The sequence below is a fragment of the Saccostrea cucullata genome, unplaced genomic scaffold (assembly GCF_032062105.1).
Source record: "Saccostrea cucullata isolate Sc308-1 unplaced genomic scaffold, CSIRO_AGI_Scuc_v1 ctg10544, whole genome shotgun sequence".
Taxonomy (NCBI): domain Eukaryota; kingdom Metazoa; phylum Mollusca; class Bivalvia; order Ostreida; family Ostreidae; genus Saccostrea; species Saccostrea cuccullata.
Window position 1 is genome coordinate 935 of NW_026924443.1, and position 22,638 is coordinate 23,572.

The 22,638-nt window shown below is 33.4% G+C and overlaps 2 protein-coding genes across 3 annotated transcripts; one reads left to right on the plus strand and one right to left on the minus strand.

Moving 5' to 3' along the window:
- Positions 1–773: 773 nt before the first annotated feature.
- Positions 774–14,776, plus strand: LOC134266431 (uncharacterized). 2 transcript variants are annotated; one of them, XM_062748673.1, is made up of 5 exons: positions 774–836; positions 11,836–11,916; positions 12,919–13,021; positions 13,995–14,122; positions 14,569–14,776. In XM_062748673.1, exons 2-5 carry the CDS (start codon positions 11,847–11,849, stop codon positions 14,655–14,657), a joined length of 390 nt encoding a protein of 129 aa, XP_062604657.1. In that variant the 5' UTR covers positions 774–836; positions 11,836–11,846; the 3' UTR covers positions 14,658–14,776. The 2 variants fall into 2 exon arrangements, with proteins under 2 accessions (XP_062604657.1, XP_062604658.1); XM_062748674.1 differs by lacking the exon at positions 774–836 and adding an exon at positions 1,623–1,654.
- Positions 8,830–11,103, minus strand: LOC134266432 (uncharacterized). Its single transcript, XM_062748675.1, has 2 exons — positions 10,768–11,103; positions 8,830–10,192 (listed from the first exon to the last, which is right to left on the minus strand). Exons 1-2 carry the CDS (start codon positions 10,967–10,969, stop codon positions 8,985–8,987), a joined length of 1,410 nt encoding a protein of 469 aa, XP_062604659.1. The 5' UTR covers positions 10,970–11,103; the 3' UTR covers positions 8,830–8,984.
- Positions 14,777–22,638: the final 7,862 nt, after the last annotated feature.

The following is a 22,638-nucleotide window of genomic DNA, read 5'->3' on the forward strand; positions in this document are numbered from 1 at the left end:
GGCACTCTGGAACATTGAGCAGTGAGGAATCTTTATCATACGAACGTCTGCCGTCTCACGGGGCCTCGGTTAATAAGATCTCATCCGAAGGACCCGCAACTTTCACTTAAAGTGCCGAGCGCCTGACAGTTGCTTCCCATTTTTTTTATCGACTTAGGTCAAGCACCACCGAGATTGACTCACGACTTCCCAATAACGGCGCAAGCGCTCTGCCGACCGTGCTACCGTGCACAGTGACAAAATTTTAAAGATAAACCGAAGCAAAGGGAATCAGGTGAGTGTTGTAGTCTCCGCCTCTAGTGTTCTTATGTGTCACTGTGGTTGAGTCCTTTGTCTACAAACAGGTGTTTTAAATTGTACGTAAATTAAAGATTATTGTGGTATAAAATGATGTTTTGCTACGAACTTAAAACAAGCTATAAACAACAAAAACGCCTTGAATGAAACCCTAGATATAACTACTTACTTTATGTGTACATGTACTTAAATTCAAATATCAAAACATTCGTATATATCAGCTTTTAGTAAACTTTTACAACATGGGCAAAATGGGAAAAGAGGAAAAAATAACGTAAATTCAACATTAAAATTTAAACCCAGTTTCTTAAGATTACATATATTTATTTTCATTCCACTCTATATTATGTTATTATCAGAGTTAAAAGGCTAGTCAAATTTGTGCAATACAATCATATCAAGATTTATAGAAAACCGAACCAGGATGTATTTTCTTTGGTACGCAGAAGATTCTGGAATTTTAATTTAAGGATTGGTAGAGGATAACACCATTGAAGATGATTGTGCTTGCAATGCTTGTTGTTAATTGATACTCATCGGTAAGAGATAACATCACGGAACATTTGTATCTTTTTAAATGTTAGTATTTAAATTAAATATTTATTATTTATCAAAATTTTAGGACATTGAAAGATTTTAAAATGCATGACAATGGGCTTAATTATGGCCTATGTACAGGCTTCATTTCAAATCATGCAATTAATCTCAAGGAACAAATTGCAGCTTGTGTACCGACTAGAAAAAAGTTGCATGCAACAATTTTCGATTGTTGACACATGATGTCTGATACACTGATATAAGATTTTTAATTGTTGTTATATTGAGTTCTTATTTACAGAAATCCTTTAGAATTAAAACCAAAAGTCAATTAGAGATTAGTCAGATTATTGCTGCAATTGCATTATAAGAAACTTGATTAATTTATTACCAGAATCAACGTTCCTGATACAAGCATAACTTTGGTAAAATATTTGAAGGAAGGAAACTAAAATAGTTTTATCCAAGATTGGAACGACTTATAAACTCGAAAAAAATAGGTTGGTTCAACCATTTCTGATGAAGGAGCATGCATTAAGAATTAGGGGGAGCGCTCGCGAATGTTCGCTTGGTTGAACACACATCCGGTTTTGGAAATTGCGTGGATACCCGCATTCAAATGGGCGTACAAAATTAAAGGTATTGGAAATGGGTATTTCCCATGGAGTTTTGCAAATGCATAATACAAAGAAATATGATAAGAGTCGGCTTAATTTTTTATTACATTTAAATAACAATTAGAAAAAAAGAAGGGGATATCATAAAAAGACAGTGCATTGGACTACCGGTATTCATACATCACTTGGAAAACTTCTTTGAGGTTTGTTCATTTTTAGTTTCCTATGAAATTCTTAAAATTTGATTCGACTTATGTTCGTTTTTAGTTTTTTTATGATATAAAGTTGTGAAAATTTGATTTGATTAAAAACCATCACAAAAAATTATATGCATAAAAAAGACGCTTCTGGTATCGAGTTAAATTTGTGAATGGTATCAATAAAAACAATGGTTTTTTCGGTTTGGTAGTTGTATTTTACGAGTACATTTAACTACAATGTAGAACATTTTTTGAAAGAAAATTCATTTTAGTTGCATACTGTTTTATAATGCTCCCGTAATCAAATATTCGGGGGTATGTACATGTAGTGTTTGTCCTGCCCGTCCGTCAGCCTGTGTGTCTTGTTTCTGAGGCTCTATTTATCTACAGAAGCTACATGTACACATATTATAACGGCTTTCACATTTCAAAGGTGTACAAGACCTTTCTTGGGTACCAGCATTTTGACTTCTTGACCTTGAATACAAAATGCATGTTTAACAAAACATTTGGCAATATTATGGAGTTTTAAGGGGTTTTAACTGTTCATCATAAGTAATACTGCAATATTCCGAAAAATAAATTCCCCTTTCGTTTTGAATTCCCTTAGCGAAACTAAAGCTTCCTGAAAATGACTTAAGTACGCATTTCCAAAGCTAGAGCTGGAAAATCTCAAAATTAAGGCGATTGAGACTTGTTAAAGCATAAATTCACTACAATACGCCTCAACAGGTTCTTGCGTATCAGAAGCAATAATGACCGTAGACCAGAAGCTGGAAAATCTCAAAATAAAGGGGATGGAGACTTGTTGATGCACAAATTCGCAGTGAAATATTCAATGAATAGAGTAAGCGTATCAAACTGTGAAATGTCACATGAGTAAATGTATTATATTAATTTATTCATACACATATAATGCCTTACATGCATGTAAATCTCGTGCGACTGTTCTTGTGTGTGATGCTTAGAAGGCCTTTTGGCATGTAAATCTTCTGCGACTTCCTTTGTGTCTGACGCTTAAGAGGCCTATTTGCATATTTATTTCGTGCGGCTGTCCATGTGTCCATGCTATGTGTCTGTCGCTACGATAGCCAAATGCATTTAAAGGTTCATTCTCTATAAGGCCGTTTTCCGGCCTACGATGAAATTATCTAAAAATGTGTTATTATGTTATTATAATCCTTCTATTATATGATTTTGATACTATTTTCCCAACACCGATCATGTGAGTCACGAGATCCACAAATAAAAAATGGCGACCAAGCATAAAAATATTGAGGGTATGTCTATTTAAACTTTATTTTTATGCATATATTTTGAGATAATGTAGAATAAGTCATATGAATATAACGTAAATATATTGTATTTGAATTTTAAATTTAAAAAATGTACAAAATAATGTTGAAATTAATGCAACGTGATGCAGATTGTTGTCCATTAACAATTTGCATATTTTGACTTTAAATCTTTAGAAAATGCTCACCTTATGACAAAAGTAAATCTCTCATTATCATTTACTTGGCAAAAATACTTTATTTTTGAATCAATTGTTATTGTGTGTCATTAATTTACATATTTTACCTATATTTCATATAAGATCCCGTATTAAAAATACGGTATCGAATAACCTGTAATAATGTGGTTTAGCCAAGAAAACCCGCATCACAGTTTGTATTTAGATCAAACAAATGAGCGATTATTGTTAAAAATACTGCTATTAAAATACTTAAATGAATAAAAATAAATGCGTAAAAATATTTTTTTAAAATTATTTCTCATATAGTTGACAGGTATCATATAAATAATCATGAATAGGAAGTGCTGATGGCCTTAAGTGTACGTATTAAAGGGGGTATTAAAAATTCCTGAAAACGAATTAAAATCACGTATCGAATAAATATATATAAATTTAGGTTTATAATTAACAACAGAACGAAAACTTCTGTATTTCAGGATTTAAATTTAACTAAACATACATTTACTCTGGATCATCTTCAGACAACCAGTCACAATCTGCCGCGTCTTTTGTATAGTCAAAAAGGGGTCGTGGTACCAACTTACTATCTTGATGTCGCTGGAAGGACAAATACCACAGCACAGCGGCAATATGTGCACAGCAGCCTAATGTGCGAGCTCCTGGTTTACACTGACAATACCAGCCTGTTATTGGATTTCTTTTCTCGCAATAATACGATATCCATGGTATGTAAGTTTTTGAGGAACTATGTCTTGATTGTAACTTGGCCTTCAATAGTCCATCCTCTTGTTTGTGTACAAATAATTCATATTTCCCTTCAGGTGATAAATGTTCTATTGTATAAGCCTTTGCCTGCTTTATTTGATATACCCCAACGGTGATATCTCTAAGATCATTCTCTGAAAGAGGGGGAAAATCCTCCATATCAAAACCATCAACTGACTCCCATACACTTCTTTTAGCTGCAAGCTTTTCATGTTCCACCCGTTTTTGTAATTCATTAGTTGTCTTTGATCGGAATGACATTCGAATTGCCAGCTCAGTGTCCTCAAATTCAGAATTTCTCATCGGAGGTCTGTACTTATTGCACAATGCACATACAATACGTACATAATCACCGACAAATTTTATCTGTGTATTTGGCATCACTTGACCCAAAGCTTTCCATCGCTTCATCCTTCCATTCACTGACTCAACAATGTACCTTTGTTACCATTCTGGACTCGTTTGCCTCTTCAGTAGAGTGCTGTTTTTTCCCTTTTTCTAAGTAGCACGGCATCTGTGTTCGAAACCCCATTTGTTGTAAAAAATCTCTGCAATCTCTAAATCCTCTGTCCAGAACGAATATATCTCCATCTGAAAGCCAAGATTTCAATCGTTCGGTATCATTCTTCATTATACTGGTTAAAATCGAAGCATCATTATTGCGTCCATCTGCTAAGTAAGAACCAATAGCATCTAGTATGTAACCATCTGTACCCACTATCATCATTGGCTTCAGGAGCGGTCGATTTTTGTAAGCACTATATGTTCGGCGCTCGTTTGAACTTTTTTCAATGTATGTACCATCTACAACAAGGGCTGCGACATCTTCACCATCTGCAAATAATTGCTTTACGAAAGGATTAGTGTGTTCCCTAATAAATTCGTCCCTAGAAACATGCTGAGTGCCCAGATACTGAGGAACAAATTCTTTCATTAGCACAGCCCTTGCACTGTGGATTGCTTTTGATATGTACTGTACATTAGGTATCTGGAACATACTGCTCATCACTTTAAGGGACACCCCTGTATGCAGTTTTGTCAACAGAAGCCATAAACATGTTCTAGCTGATCTGACTGATGTGTTTCTCAGTGATGGAAGGTATGTTACCAAGTTGTCAAATTGCTGTTAAGTGAGACCTGTGAAATGGACATAATCGGTGTCTGATAGACCAAGAGGGTTATCAAAGTCGATTCCCTTCGGCTTGTTCAGTACATTCATGCGAACATTGTACAGCAAAGTCATAAGATCTGTTCTGTTGAACATGGTATGATCTGTCACCTTCGAGAGCATTTGTTTGCATTCATCTTTTAACCTACCCTCACTCAAATGTTTCTGGCAACACCTTGTACCCTCTGGTATGATTGTACCAGTTTCTATGAAAAACATGGTCCTCATGTCTTCATTTATCACAACGAGATTTTCTCGTTTATTACAAAATTGACACTTTGCATGTGAAGACATACTACGAGGGACTTCTAACTTGATAACCTTTGGACTACCAAAGGATGAAGAAGCCTGTCCTTTCTCCGCGTCAGTATCATTTTCTTCACTTTCATTCTTGTTCTGTCTTGATGTGATGTAATCATAGAGTTCTTTGTTGGTAGTCTCTTTGATATATCTTGAACCTGATGAACTACGTAGTCGTTGGTTGCAAATGCAACAGATGAGGTATTGCTGAACTTTACAGGATTCCATAAGTATGAAAAAGGGTATTTGCCCCTACTCAGGTCCGGATTGCGTTCTCAGCACGGCTGAGGCAATAAAAGCCAGGACACTGTCCCTCCCGCTCACCGGCACTCCATAGAAACCCGCAAGATTTTCAACAGCTCCTTCCACTACCCATTTAGAGAGCTTCAGTATGTCTACGATCAAGCAGATTTCTGCAACTTCCAACCAAGAAGTATTCCCCTGACTTCTGGTTTGCTAAGCCAGAGTCGCAGTTCTCGAAGCTTGTAATGCTACCAAAGATGCGTGTTGGCTCCCCAAATCCGCAGATGAAGTTCACCTCAGCATCCAGATAACGTACATCACTTCGACCCTGCCTCACTCATACGGAGAAAATATGAGCGTCTCTCTGACAGGTTGGGACGAGAACCCCCATTATGAAAGATATTTTCCATGCCAGTAACCGTTTTTAAACAAATAACACAGATAATATAAATTTACTTAGCGTCTTTGTACAACATCAAAATCAAGAAGAAACGGATGTACTTTTGAAAAAAATATATCAAAAGATAATACAGGGAAGTTAAACAATAAAATTTGCGTCATATAATGCTTAAAAAACACATAAATACGTATTACCTCACTCCTAATTAATAATTTAATCACTATAACTAAAGCAAGGATTTATTTTATGCCCCAAGTCCTTTCAGGCCTTTGATTAAATATTTCTAACATAAAAACTCAATATTTTCCCGATGAAAATTACATGGCTTCTTATAAATCTGATTGTAACCATAAAAATATCACTCTAAATAAAAATTAACAAGATAAAAAATCTACATAGGTTGAAAGCATCAAAAATGAGTAGATACATTTTCTCTAAATATTACTAAAAACAAGACTAAAGTTCTTATTTATCATGATGTCATAACCACCTTTAACCAAGATCATGTTTTTCTGGTGACTTATTATAGCTTTAAGAAGTTTATATTCAAATTTTGGTGTTGGTTAAAGGTAGTTATGACATGTGTAGGAGTTGTCAAACACACCAACCCTCTCATGTTTTCCCATTGCGCTAATGTTAATACGGAGCGATGGTACATCACTTTGAGAACCCATATCATAAAAAATACTACAGGGTCAGTGACCAAACAAGTTTTGACATTCAATCTAATCTTTTATTCGATGATTCATGCAGTTTTCAAAGGAAAAAATATATTTTGAAATTTTGGAGTCATTGTAGGCCGATAAAAGCCTTATAGAGAATGAACCTTTGTGTGGTTGTCTTTATGTCTGACACTAATGGGGAACCGGAGTCGGTTATCTTATCTTGTATCGGTAGGGGGCGCCACAGGAAAATGCGGTCCATTACAAAAGTGATAAAACCTGTGAAGATGGATAATCAGCATCCATTCTCGAATACGATATCGGAAAGCACACACGTTTTAGTTACAATCCTTAATTTACTATGGCATCTAATTGTGGTGATATGACTATACCTGAACTTAAGAACGAGTTAGAAAAGTTTGGAGCAAAGAAATCAGGAAGGAAGTGGGAACTTGTGGAGAGGTAAATAAACATACGATGTTTTCATGCAAATCCAAGTAAACATTATTAATAACACAGTAAATAATTATCAATGGTGTGTAAAAGATTAACATTAAGTCAAATTGACAGTAAATATCAGAATTACCTCGTTTAAGAAACTAATTCTTAAATAATCTGCAACTTTAGCGTGTTAGATTTTTAACTTGAATTTCCTCGGTAATTCTAACATCGATCTCATATTGCTTGGTGCTTGCAGTAAAATAAGAATACTTCTCTACATTTTTATTATGAAGCAGTATTATTATTTCCTGATTGTTGCAGCTATGTTTCACTCAAAATATACATGAAAAAGAATTAAATATGCTTATTTTATTGCAGACTTGAAGCCTACAGAAGAAATGCACATTGTGCTAAGACCGATGTTTATGGACCTGAATTTATGATGATGACGCCAGATCCACAACTCTACAAGGACCTTCATGGTGACAAGACCTTTCCAGGTTGCACAGAGGCAGAAATTTCCACTTTCTTGTCGAAGTTTAATAAGACAACTGATAAGAAAGGAAGGGATATGTACAACGATGGGTTTATCCAGTATGTGAGGGTGACATTTCATGATTCAAATTGGTTCGTTAGAAGTAGTGTAAAAGCTTCAATGATGAAGTCTGTGAAATATGTTGTTGACATTATGATAGGAAAAGACAGAAGTGTTATAGAGTCTCAATGTGAATGTGCGGCAGGCATGGGACCCGATGCACATTGCAAGCATGTCTGTGCTGTACTTTTTTCATGTGCAGATTTTGTTAAGCATGGGACATACAAAACAGAACTCACCTGCACACAGAGGTTACAAACTTTTCATCGTGCTAAGCCCCATAAAGGAAGCCCTATGAAAGCAAGACAGTTGGACATGCCAGGCTGTGACGAAGTATGCAATAATGACTATGACCCTCGTCCAGTTGAATTTAGAGGCAATCCGGGATACCAGTCTTACTTTAGAAATGTGTGCTTGAATTACCCAGGTATTAGTAAGACTCCAATTTTTCAGCTGTATGAGCCTGTAAACATGAAAGCTTACAACCTGGACCATGACTATCTAAAAGACACGTTTAGTGAAAATCATTTGAAACTTTTAAATGTATCAGAAATTTCAGAGGAGAATGCACGTCAAGTTATGATAAAAACAGCTACACAAGCGGCCAACGACCTTTGGTTTGAGGAACGTTGCAAACGTCTTCATTCTTCGGTATTCGGGAGAATATGTAAAGCAACTGATCGAACAGATAAGGTGAAACTTGCTGACTTTTTAACAACAAAGGCACAAAAAATTAATGCTAAACCTATTCTTCATGGAAGAAAATACGAAAAAGAAGCTGTGAAGAAGTACCAGGAAATTTCGGGACGCACAGTTTACAATAGTGGAATTTGTGTCAGTCTGGACTCCCCTCATTTAGCAGCAACCCCAGATGGTATTATTGACGATGACACCTTGATTGAAGTTAAGTGTCCATATGTGGCAAGAAACAGTTTTATTTCCTCAAAAACAGTTCCTTATATCAAGCAGTCTGGAAGTAAATTTTATTTGAATAAAACCCATGACTATTACTATCAGGTCCAAGGACAACTTTACTGTGCAGAGAAAAATGAGTGTATATTTGTTGTGTATACTTTCAATGACTTTTTGTTCTTTGCAATAGAAAGGGATGATAAATTTATTGATGAGATGAAGAAAAAATTGAATGAATTCTATGAAGATTTTTTTAAGTCTGCTCTATTGGAAAAAACTTTTTTCAAGACATATGATGGAAAATGTAGTTGCAATAAAGAAAAATGAAATAAAGACTTTTTTCTCTTATTATGTCATTTTTAATACCAAGTTATGCATAAGATGGCACTATGCAATTCTTAAAATTACACAACATGAAACAAACATAGATTATTTCTGAAGAAAGTTTTGTTTCAGAACTATTCATACGCTCAGTCAGAATTTTGAATGTTTTTGCAAGTCCAATGATCCTCTCAATGTGCACACGTTTGCTGGATATTTTTCGGTCCTCAATCACAGTAGCACATGACATTCTGTTTTTCTTTTTGAAAAATGTTGGTGTATTTATTTGAATATTCCTGTGTACAAACATATCCTGCACATTGAAACCTTTGTCCGCCATTATTGAATCTCCAGAATTGCACATTTCTAACAGCCTACTTCTTTCAACTATTTGACGGTCACTTGTGGATCCCCCATAAGCTGTAGAAATATAAGATGTTAATCCACCTGGTGTCGCTCCTACAAGAACTTTTACCGTGTTACGGTTTTTATAGGTAGAATACGTTGCTTGCTGTGGCTTTGGTAACTTTGGTCTTTTAATTGGACACTCTGTGCCATCTATTATCACTCTAGTATTTGGAAATTTTGTTTTAAAATCTGATGGACAGTAATATTTTACAAGATACTTTGTAGGCCAAATGTCGATTTCCTGCCATTGCTTACTCATGAATAAAATCCATGTAAAAAATATATTTGATACAGTCTTTTCGGAAACTCCAAATAATCTTGAAAGTTCAAAATTGGTCGTATGGCGCCGTAACTTGCAGAGGACTAAGAAAAATTGGTCAGGAACACTTATGTTTGAAACCTTATGATAAATATAATTCAAACAGTGAGCTGCGGGTCCTAAGGTTCTTAAAACAAAATAAAATTTAGTTAGAGTTTCCAATCCAGTATAGAAATTTACTCCGGCATCATCATTTGTAAAGTTTTCAATACTCATTGGGGGATACCGAGGAGTTTGTGTCTGTACATCAAAAAATTTAACGTCAGATTTCTGAACAGTGACTTGAATTTCTTCAGCCAAAATTTGGGTAGAGTTAGATACAATTTCCTCGGATACTTGCAGATCATCAGCTGATGTATAGATGAATTCATCTATGGAAGACGAAGCAGAAAATTCTTCTGCTAGTTTTCGTTTGATGCCTCTGGACTTGGCTCTGTCGGCTCGTTCATGTGAATGTGGACTTGGCTCTACCCAGGGAAAAATGCTTGGCACTGCAGTTTTCTTCAATCTTTTACTTAAAGGAGTAGTTCCTAAGAATTAAATTATTTAATATATCAATACTTGTTCATAGTACTAGATTATTTATTAAATAATTAATTTATAATTTGAACTAACTTTTTAAAGCAAATAAAACAAATATAAATTTACTAAAATATTTTTATTATTACAAGTATTATTGTTATAAAATTGATGTTACAAAACATGCCCATGTGTTTATTAATTCAACTAAACAGGTCAAATTTGTTTTTAAGCAGGGTGCTAATTAGACATCAATGTCAAAACACAGTATCTTGTACTGGTAGATATGCATAAATTATCAGGCAACAGCATGTGTTCTTTTAGACATGCCTTGTGTTTATATTGTTAAAAGATAATGCGTTTGTAATAAATGACCAGTAATTGAAGTTGTCAGTGGGGAGTCTGCATGTGGCAGTGTCTGTAACGTTATCAGATTACTTCGTATGAGAGGTAAACAAGGGATTCGATATTTTAGTGCATTTCATCTAAGCAAATAAGGCATAAACATTGCTCAGAATAAAATCTATTAACATTACTTTGCACATGCTTATCAAAGATTTCAAAATAAATAAATAAATATTGTTACCATGCTGGGTTTCAGTCAAATAGTCGTCTGATTTAAAATGTGCTCTGCAAACAACAGCATGAGTTGACGGAGTCCAGCTTTGAAAACGAGTTTCACCACGTTTTATTGCGTGTATCCATGCTTTTCTTCTTAACGGATCTGTTGGAAATATATGGCCACCCCGATTACTACAATTCGGCACACAACAACAAGTTTCAGGCATGTTTTACGAGCATGTGTTTGACAGCAGATTGTTTACGTTTTTCTTCGATCGGTAACTACTGATAAGGCGCGAGGGTGTTCCGATACAGGACCGTGTTTGCCTGTGGCGCCCTCTAAAGAAAAGATAATCGGAGCAGGTTCCTAATTAAATAGACCTATTTCCATGTAAATCTTGTGCGACTGTCTTTGTGACTGACGCTAAGGAGGCTTATTTGCATGTAAATCTCATGCGGTTATCTTTGTGTCTGACGCTACGGAGGCCTATTTTCATGCAGATCTCGTGCTGCTGCCTTTATTTCTTACACTTCCCAAGGAGGTCTATTTGCATGTAAATCCCGTGCAGCTGTCTGTATGTCTGTCGCTAATAAGACCTGCATGTAAATCCCGTGCAGCTGTCTGTATGTCTGTCGCTAAGAAGACCTATTTGCATGTAAATCCCGTGCAGCTGTCTTTATGTCTGTGCTAAGAAGACCTATTTGCATGTAAATCATGTGCGACTGTCGTTGTGTTTGATGTCAGCGGCCTCAAAACCGATGAATTTGTCTTGTTATGAACTGTTTGCACTTGTATAGATTATATTGGGAATATAAATAGACTATATACAAAACAAAACAGGAGCGAAGCAAACATGGACCTCCAAAACATTAGAGGTGGGATCAGATGCCTAAGAGAAGTGAACATCCCCTGCCTACCGGTCTCACCCGCCGTGTGCTCCTGACATACTGCCATTTATCAAAAATTTAATTTGAAATCATCTCCATGTACATCACTTTTTAGGTCAAAAAAGTCTTCCTCCAATTCTTTTTTATTTGCTTATGAATTCATTTTATGCATTATGCCCAATCAAATATATATTCATATTTTCAGAAACAGAAGATATGAAAAATCAGAAGCTCTCCACCATTGGTCTTATTTTCTGTTTAATTTCATTAACCGTATACATCCAAGGTGAAATTTATTTTATACCAAAATATATTAAGTTACTATATTTTTTCAAACAATGCAATATTGTGCAGATGAAAAAATGAAAATCTGTGTAAAGACAGATGATCGAACGAACTTTTGTAAAAAAAAAAATGAAAATAACAACTTGAGTCATGTTATAATGAGTAAAAGAATAAGTTTCATCGCGTAGTTTTTATTTTTTAATTCAAATTTTCACTAAAAATGGGATTTTAAGTGAAAAATATTTGTATAGATTGATAAAGATGGTTTCAGAGAGGCAGAATTTTGAACATAATAGAAGGTTTACAATTTCTTTATATTCTAGAAATACTAGTATATTATTTGCATAATTTTCAATGGAATTGGACGGAAAAAATATATAACAATCAAGGCGTCTATTGTTTGTTAGTATGATCTGTCCTTAAAGAGGCATGGACACAATTTAAGCTAAAAATTTGCAAATCTATTTTTCAAGTTTTATCTAATTATTAACTAGTCTTACTAATGATTTTCAAAAATTTGAACTTCGGTTGTCGAGATAGAAGACAGATTTAGAGCTCCAAACCTTTATTATATAAACATGGTCCGTGTCATGTTTTGTTTACATAATGTTAATATACTAATATATGTTCGTACAAAGCAGATAATTTCAATAAAAAAGTTAATTCTAAAAATTCAATTAGTCAGTTTCTAGTGATTTGCTGAATTTTGTTTGTTATAAATATGATATTTTTTAGATGTAAACATAAGCAAGGCTCGTGCTTTGTTTATGTTTACATAAACTTTAAGTTCTCTTTCTCGTTTGTCAATAAACAAATGATATTCAAATTTTGGCTGATCATTAGATGATGCTATACCTAGAAATTGTAAAAATTAAAATTCAATTAAAAAAAATCAGTTGAAACTGTGTCTATGCCCCTTTAAGTGATTATAAAGAATAGCATTAAATTAATTTCAAATTAAAGAAGAAAAGAAAACTATAAATACTATCTTTTTCATTCTTAGGAATTTCTGCACAGACGTGTTCCGACAGTGCAGTCCTAGCGTGTGTCTCAACCTACACTAATGCTGCTTCTGCTGCTGCTGGTGATTATGGAAAACTTTGCAGGTTATTATAATTTTGTTTTGATTGTTGATTGGCATATCTGATCGAAATCAATTTCGAAAAACCATATTACCATTACAACAGATAATTTTCATATGACGTATTTTTTCTCTGAGTTATTTCCCTTGGACGCCATCTTTGTTGTCAATAAGGTAATTTTCCCTGTTTATATCACCCAATTTAAGAGGATGCAATAGAAATATTTTGGGAAAAATAAAAGGTATTATATAAAAGAGGCTTTAATATTTTTTTAATTTTTACGAAAAAAATGTTGCCTACGCCTCAATGACCAGTATAAAACGTTAAAGAGTTTTGAATAATGAAGGAATTAGGGCATGTTGACCTCCAATGTGGTGGCCAACGTGCAATAACTCTAGCTAATTTAGGTCCACTAAAAATCTATACGGCTGACACCCTATATGAGATGGGGAAAAAAATCAGACAAATATTGTAACGTTTCCTTGCATCCTATCAGCTACTCTATATTAGAAAAAAATTGTTAAATTTAAGAATGCATGTAATGCGCTAACTTCATTTCGTGTTCACACGATTTTTTTTGGCGTCTCAAAATAGATAGAGCATGTTTTCACTACATACTACGATCGATGCATTTAGATTTATAAATAATATTCACGTAATCGAGTTCATTCTAAAAATAAATTTGATATTTGCAAAATAAGATAGAATCCTTATTCTGCAATTCTCTCTTGGCTCTTTGTACAAATGCTAAAGATGATTCCAAAATTGTAATTTATGGTGTATTGTCATCTAATTTGCAAATGAATTTTTTTTTGTTGTTTTATTTAAAACATCATGCAAAATAATTAAGAGCTTATACCGTTCTTTTAAAGTGGAAACCTTAGTGAAAAGTAATATATCTTAAAAATATATTAAAATAAAATTCTGGTAAGGCATTCTTCCTTAAGACGCCTCGAGAGTGAACCCTTTATGATTTTGATAACTCTTTGTTGTTTAGTGCAGCTCATCAGTATCTGAACTGTCTAGACAATGTACTGTCGGCCTGTGGCTCACAGGACTCAACAATTAACTATGCAAAACAATACGTCGACCTAGCAAGGCAAGCCCTCAACCAATATGGGTGTGGTGAGTATCATTAAATACGTTAGCTTGCCAAAAGAAAGTGATAGCAAAATATTAACTACTGTAGAAGTACAAATTTTTATGGGGTAATCTTAAATAGATTCATGGGCATTTATTTTCGTTGTTTTGAAAGTAACCTTATTCAATAAAATATATCGTCATATAAAAATTTCGTGTGAGATTTAATTCCGTTGATAACTATTAACAAAAAAAAAATTAATCCTCCACGAATATCTGTGCTTTTACAATATATAATAATTATATGCTATATGAAATAAAAGAAATTATAATAATATTAATATTTATAAAATAAATTATAACGAAGGAATTATTATTCTAAAAAAATATATTCTAGAAATTGAATTTTTTATTTACAATGTTTTAAACTTTTCAATTACTCGTACATGCATCTTGGTTCTAAAATTGCATCTATTTTTTCTTCTTTTTAGGTGCAGCTGGCCTCATTTTTAATCTGCTGGTCATGGTTTTAGGGCTGGCGTTTACATTCATTTTCAAAACATTCAATGACCACGCTTAAACAAAATTTTTAAAGCATAATCTATACTTTAAATATTAAATGATTTTATCTTAATATCAAAATTAACTTACTTTAATGTGTGGTCAAAGTTTATATTATTGTGAAAAAAATGTATTTTTGCCGTGTGTTTTAATAAATTCTATTCTGAACAACATGAAATACATCATAGAAAACTTAATATGACATTTACCATGGCTTTCTTTCATGATTAAATCTTTAATAAATTGATAACCGTTTATGTGACGACATTTCATCATTTAGCTTCAATGTGAAAAGCTGGAAAACAAGGATATTGGAGAATCTGTATAAAAAATGAATGGTAAAGAAAGTAAATTCATGTAGTAGTCAATAGTAAATCGTAAATCAGAGATGAGGTTTGAAGCTTCACTAACTATATAAAGGTACTGTAAAACTTGTTAAAGCTATATATGGGGTATCTGACCTAAAAAAAAAACGAGATTAAGTGTAGATTTACATTGTCAAATTCAAATTTTCATCGATTTAAAACTTATATATCATCGCCACGTGCACGTTTCTATGGTTAAATTGACTTTAAACTGCTACTTATATTTAATTCAGATCCAGAAATAAATCGATTATTGTTTTAAATCTGTATCTTTGAAACGCGATTGATTTTGTCTGGTATATAAACAGTAAATGAAACCTGAATGCATTGCTTTAGACCCCCTCCCATAATATTTACAAGAGAATGCACGTGCCCAAAGCAGCTAAATTATGGGTTAAAGAAAGAGTTTTAAGAGCACAACCCTAACAAAAAAGTATTATAGTAAGAAACACCCTGTCCATAGAATCATAGGATAATTATGCAATATTTCAGAATACGAGGGACATACTCAATAATGTGGTTTTAAAAACAATAATAAATTGAATAAAAATGTTACCATGTGTCCATGTGTCATGTGTCCAGACAATCTTTTCATGATGATTGATTATATGTTGTTTTAAGTCACATTTGAGAATTTTTCACTCATATAGGGACGTCAGCATATACCGGTAAAGGGTTTCGAACCTTGAACGTTACTCGGCACTCAGGAGCATTGAGCAGTGAGGGATCTTTATCGCACGGACGTCTGCAGTGAAACGGGGCCTCAGTTTATAAGATCTCATCCGAAGGATCCGCAACTTTCACTTATAGTGCCGAACGCCCGATGATTAGAACAGTTGCTTACCATTTTTTATCGACTTAGACCAAGCGCCGCCGAGATTCGACTCACGACCTCTCAAAAAAGGCGCATGCGCTTTGCCGACCGAGCTACCGTGAACGGTGACAATATTTTAAAGAAAGACAGAGCCAAATAGAATCAGGTGGGTGATGTATCCTACGCGTCTAGTGTTTCTAATACGTCACTGTGTTTGAAATTTAGTATATAATAGATTGGCGTGAGCTTTAGAAGTTTTCAGTATAAAGTCAAAATATTAATGAAGGCTCTGGGACAAAAACAGTTTTTAACTTCCTGCAGGCGTAGTTTTTTTTTTCAGTGTGAGAGCAGATTAAACGACTGTTTGGAAAGTCGCTGCAAAAATTCCTATTTTTAGAAATAGTTGTGAAATCGTACGACGTACATTTAAGATCATTCTGCTATAAAATGGCGTTTTGCTACGAACTTAAAACAAGCTATAAACAACAAAAATGCCTTGAATGAAACCCTTAAAATAACTCCTTTACGTATACATATACTCTTATTAATATATCTCAAACATTCATACCAGCTTATATACCGTTCACGGTAGCTTAGTCGGTAAAGCGTTTGCTCCGTGATCGAGAGGTCGTGAGTTCGTATCTCGGCCGCGACTGACCCAGCCGATAAAATGGGTAACAAATGTTCCTTCGCAATGCGCTCGGCACTTTGAGGTGAAAGTTGCTGGTCCTTCGGATGAGACCTTAAAAACCGAGGCCCCGTGTCAGCGGCAGGCGTTGGCACGATAAAGATCCCTCACTGCTCAATGGCCCTGAGTGCCGATTAAAGGTCAAAATTTGAAGCCCTTCACCGGCATACGGGAACATCTCCATATGAGTGAAAAATTCTCGAGAGGGACGTTAAACAATATACAATTAATCAATCATACCAGCTTAAAGTAAACTTTTACAAAGTGGCCAAAATGAGAGAAGAGGAAAAAAAATAAAGTAAATTCAACATTAAAATTTAAACCAAGGTTCTTAAGATAACATTTATTATTTTCTTTCCACTCTACATTTTGTTATTATCAGAGTTAAAAGTCTCGTCAAATTTGTGCAAACAATCCTGTCAAGATCTATGGTAAACCGGAACCAGGAAGTGAAGCGAAGAAGTTTCTGCAATTCTTTAGCGATTGGTGTAGGAGAACACAAAAATATTTGTGCTTTTAACAATGTTCAATGCTTGTTGTTATTTCATACCCATCAGTAAGAGATAACATTACGGAACATTTGTGCCATTTAAATGTAGGTCTTTTAATTAAAAGTTTATCAAACTTTTAGGACATTTAAAGAGTTTAAAAGAATAAAACGCAAAATGTAATAATGATTATTAAAGGATATTAATATGGCATATTAACAAGCTTCATTTCAAATCATGCAATTAATCTCGAGGAACAAATTGCAGCTCGTGTTCCGACTAGAAATTAGTTGTATGCAACAAATTTTGATTGTTGACACATGATTTCTGATACACTACATTGTGTTTAAATTGTTGTTGTATTGATGAGTTCTTATTCACATAAATCATTTAGAATTAAAAGCAACAGTCCTATAGCGATAATTCAGATTACACGTACTTCTGCAATTGTATTGTGACAAAAGTGATGAATTTATGACCAGAATCAAAAGATCTGATATAACTTAGGTGCAATATTTTTTAAGAAAGCAAACTTTAATAAATGCATACAAGATAGGAAACCCAGCAACTGACAAACTCAAGACAAGTAAGGCATGCTCAACAGAGCAAGCCCTCGCAACCATTCTATAGAGGTCAACTTTGAGGTGTAAAGAATTTTGGGTAGCGCTCGCGAAAATTCGCTCTGTTACAGTGCAGGGAACTAATTTTGTTACAAAAACCAGCATCAAAATCAGCATAAGTAGGATCAGGATAGAACTAGCATCAGCATCAGCATTTAAAAAAACAGCATTACTTGGATCAGCATCAGCAAGCAAAGGATAGAACTAGCATTGACCTACTTAAAAACCAGCATTGACCTACTTAAAACCAGGATTATGCTGGTTTACTAATTTTACGGATTCGTTTTTCACAAAAAGATACGCTACAACTAATATTATTATTATTGGCAAGGAATTCACCTTTACATGTCTGTAAAATTCCTTACGATATGATTAAAATACGAAATGATATTTCAAATGATTATATTTTGTGGAAAAATCATAATTCGGCGTTATTTATACCGGAGTCAGCTGATTGCGTTGACCCGTCTGGGCGCCATTATTGTACAGGGCGGCGTGATGTACGGTTGACTAATGAAGATGGATAACAAGGTACGTAATATTATAATTATTGTCTTTTACAATATTAATTATTGGCTGTGATCAAATTGTGTATAGCATTTATAAAAGTGTGGATTACACCTAGCCCACTGTAGTGTAGAGACGGTAGTTATTTTTTATAACTCGAATTTCCTTGGTCGTACATGTGCAGTGATTGCAAGGGTACTAGTACTACTATATTGTCAAGATAAATTTGACAAATGTCTTGAACATGAATGTATCGTAGTTAGGATTTTTTGTGTAGGTGTACATGATAGAATATTTGGTGATAACAAAACAGTATTAGAATTCATCACAAGATACATGTAGCAGCGAACACAAAATCGAAAATCGTCATGCTGACATTTTTCAAGAGCTCAATTACAAAAATTCTGAATACATGTAATTGTTTAAGTATGTTATTTCCGAAACTTAATAGTTTTTAAGCCAAGTTTTCTGGCAACAACTTAGCTGTAACTTATACAACACCCTGAGGCCAATTTCAATAACTGAAAAATTGAAAATCATAGGTTATGAAAATTTTACCTACATGTACATGTATCCCTATCACAATTGCCCCCCCCCACCCCCTCTTAGAAATTTTAATGAAGACAATAAAGTACAGTATCAATTTATGAAGAGGATTGAATCAGTGTTATGGACTTCATAGAATAAAGTACATGTAAATAGTATCAATTAATTTTTTGTTGCCTGTTAAAATGTTCAGAATGCTTAAATTGTTTATATCAGAGTTATTAATTGTGAAATGCTTTGTAGACTTCTGAATATTGTCAGAATTAATTCCTAAAGATGGATTACACTGTACCCTGTCTGCAGAAAATTGCTAGGTCTAAAAAAAAAAGTTTTGGGCATGAACCTTTCTAACATATATTATAATAATTAAGGTCATCGGCAAGGCAGGGTTTCTGTAGAAAAAAAAGGTTTCAAGATCTAATTCATTTATTTATTTCACTCACACCAACATCAGTGGTACATGAGGTACAATATAAATAAGTTGTCATAATTGTAAGAAAAATAATAAATATGATTACTAGTAAATTTATGAATTATGATACAATAGCATAAATGAGAGGCATAACATATGTGCAAAGAATAGCAATATAAACATACAATGAAAAAAGAATTTTAAAAAAGAAGAGAGGGTAAGGTAATATTTAGATTATGAAGGACAGACAATGTCGTTTATTTTAAATATAAATCAAATGTACAAAGGTTTTATTAAGAATTTAAATTTGTCGTCGACATACGTGTAATTTCACAAAACTTGAGTGTATTTGGTGTTTTACAACATCTGTGGTGTAAAAGATTCTTTCTGATACTATTCAATGTTTTACACTCTAAAATGAAATGAAATACATATTAGTTTTTTTTTGTTTTATATTAACTCTACTTTTTGAATTTTTCACAAGTGTTACTTAGTCATTACAAGCTACAAAAAATGTTACATTACTGCTACATATTTTAAAAAGTATACATTACCACTACATTCACTAGAGATGGTTTTCCTTTGACAAATTTTGCCTAGGAGTCATTCACCTCAGCCGCTATCAGTGAATTTTCTCTTTGAGCAACCAATTTTAAACATGCATGCCATAAATATATGGGGGGGAATGTTTACAGTCCGGAATTTATTAATTAATAGAGGCTTTATAAAACATATTTTCGTAAGAAAAGCAGAGTTAGCTTTACCTCAGTAATCAGTATAACAAATTGAACTTGGTTGAATATTGAAGGAATCTGGGAGAGATGTCCTAAAACATGGCTGCCATGGGGAATACATGTAACTCGTGCTTAAATTAGCTCAATGGAAAACTATCTATTATGTTAACCAGTTACCAATGGTTTTAAAGATTGATGTAAAGTACAACTTAAGCAAGATTTTTTATGAGCCCAAATCTATAGATTCAGGGCATATATTATTTTAGTTCTGTCTGTCTTCTTGTCTGTCTGTTGTCAACTGTGACCTTGGGCATAACTTTTGAACCGTGAAAGATAGACTTCATATTTGGTATGCTTGCTCCACTAATTGAGCTCTTACCTGACACCGAGGTCAATGAATTAGATGTTACATGTAAAAATTTAGATTTTTCAAATTTTCACAATTACTTTTGAACCATACATGTAGGAGGTAGAGTTTTCATACTTGGTGTGCACACTTCTATAATTAAACTCTTTCAAATAATGCCAAGGCCATTGAAAGGTTATTGAAAATACTCATGAAAATGAAGTTATCTAATTTTACCCACAGATTTTCATTAACGTTAATCATATCATATAGGGAAAATTGTCAAATCTCCAATATTTATGCAGAAAAAATTAATATGAATATCAGTTATGCATTTTGTATTTACAAACTGATCAAGAAATATATTCGCAAAAAGTATCCAGGCACTGAGAAAATTTCATGATTTATTTCACTTTTTGGTACATGTATTCTGTGTCTCCTGTTTCCTTCAAGTATTATACAAAGTGTAAACATGGTAAAAGGCTTTCGTTAGATTGCAGGATATCATTGCTGCATTGCATATAGCATTTTGGAAATATTTTTTAATTTAATTTCTGACATTTTTTTGTTTACATTTCAGACATATTTTTTTTTCATTTCCAAAATTTGCCTGTGGGGCAATTCAATGTTTTCTAACTAAAAGAAAATGTAAATTTAAAATTATTTATACCAAAATATTAATAATAAAAAACATCTATGCATACATGTAGTACTACATGTAAGTCTTGGTGAAAGAGTTTGATGAGCCAGTTAGCATTGGAATCTAATTAAGGCTCAATTCAAGAAAATCTTATTTAGGCCAGGTAGAATTAATGTTTAGATTCTCATCCTAATTTGCCAAAAAATGGGGTCGGGTGGGCGGATTTTATTTTTTATAATTGAGTATCAACAAAACAATTGGACTCTTCGTACACATTTTTTGTTCATTATGTTAATGCTAATATGAATATATTTTATTGTTTTCCTATTCTTTTTTAAATATATACAGATGGTTCTTATTTTAAAAAATATAATTTAATTAGTTTAAGTGAAAATCATCACGTACACATCCACATACTGCACACGTCAAACAGAATGAGGTGCCCATACTAATAAATTGTGCATGTATGACTTCTCATCACCTTTCCTCAAATATCTTTTACTTTTACCTATAAATCCTTCTGTTTTGTGAAAAATCAGGGGCCTTTTATTATATAGGTCCCTGGTAGAATATCACAGGTTTCCACCTTCCTCAAAGATTCGATCGTTCTTGAGACCTGACATGTTTGACATTAAAATACATGTAAGTCATGTTTATTTGCAAAATCTATAAAATTACCTGCTGAAAAATCCGAAAGGCCCGAACAGTTTTAATATATAACATATTCTTAACATTATTATTTTCTAAAGTCTGATGTTGATGTTTTATAAATTTTTTTAAATACAAAGTCACATACAGCTGGAGTTCGGCAAAACTTGACCAGGTCTTTTCCTTGTCTATATTTACGTAGTTAAAATCATTCTAAAACTTGCTCATGCCAGTGATGATATCGAGATGTGTTACTGTTAATTTTTCTTCTCTGCCTTCCCTATACTGACAAATAATCTCTTCCTTACACATTTAAACTGCTTCTATTGCCAATTTTTCTTTATTTTTTCACATGGCTCTTTTGCTAAAAATAGCGACATGCAACTTTTAATACAGACGGCAGCTAACTCTTAAATTTTAATCCAAATTCTTTCTGAATAAAAAATACATGAAAATACTTTTAACACTCAAAAATCAAAATAAAAAACATAGGGGTGGGATACTTTGAGAGGGGCAGGTGGGATGAGAATCTAAAGATTAAATTTATCTGGCTTTAGCTAAAAATATTATTTTTTACATTCATAGGGTACATTTATATATTATAAACTTTTTATAACACCTTTTCTATGACTTTCAAAAATTCAAAGATGAATAAAATGAAAATTGTGGCATGAAAAAATTTCATTTTCAGGCTTAATAATGATGCTTTTTTAATTAAATATTAATTTTTTTTAGTGTTATCCTTCCTGACTGAGGATCAGATATCCTTAAAGCCATCAGTAAAAATATATCTGCTTTACATACTTTACCACCTTTTTCAAGGTTGGAATTTTCTTTTTTGTCATGGTTTTGTTTTATATAATGTATGTCAGATTGACAGTCAGGGGCATAACTCAAACAAGTTATTATAAAAAAAACTTAATTAACCCGCTAAAAAGAAATGATAATGATTTTAAGAAAAAGAAAAAACAAATTTTATTTTTCAAAGAACAGAATATTCTTGTGTATAGTGTAGCAAATAAACTCAACTCTTTGAACACTGAAAGTTCCCAATATACATGATATGTGTATATATACACAAGCGCTAAGCCATGGACAGGTGTTCAGTGCTAGTTGTACACATGTACAGGTATACACACACTGTCTTTGATCTTCTCCTTCAGTAGTCCACTAATTAGGTTCTATTGTTTAA

What these genes read in the sequence shown, in the direction of transcription:
- LOC134266432 (XM_062748675.1), bottom strand. Translation starts at nt 10,969, where the DNA reads ATGCCTGAAACTTGTTGTTGTGTGCCGAATTGTAGTAATCGGGGTGGC. An exon ending in TTTGACTGAAACCCAGCATG is followed by an intron (nt 10,193 to 10,767) that starts GTAACAATATTT and finishes TTTAATTCTTAG; the next exon opens with GAACTACTCCTTTAAGTAAA.
- LOC134266431 (XM_062748673.1), top strand. Translation starts at nt 11,847, where the DNA reads ATGAAAAATCAGAAGCTCTCCACCATTGGTCTTATTTTCTGTTTAATT. An exon ending in ATTAACCGTATACATCCAAG is followed by an intron (nt 11,917 to 12,918) that starts GTGAAATTTATT and finishes TTTCATTCTTAG; the next exon opens with GAATTTCTGCACAGACGTGT. An exon ending in GATTATGGAAAACTTTGCAG is followed by an intron (nt 13,022 to 13,994) that starts GTTATTATAATT and finishes TTTGTTGTTTAG; the next exon opens with TGCAGCTCATCAGTATCTGA.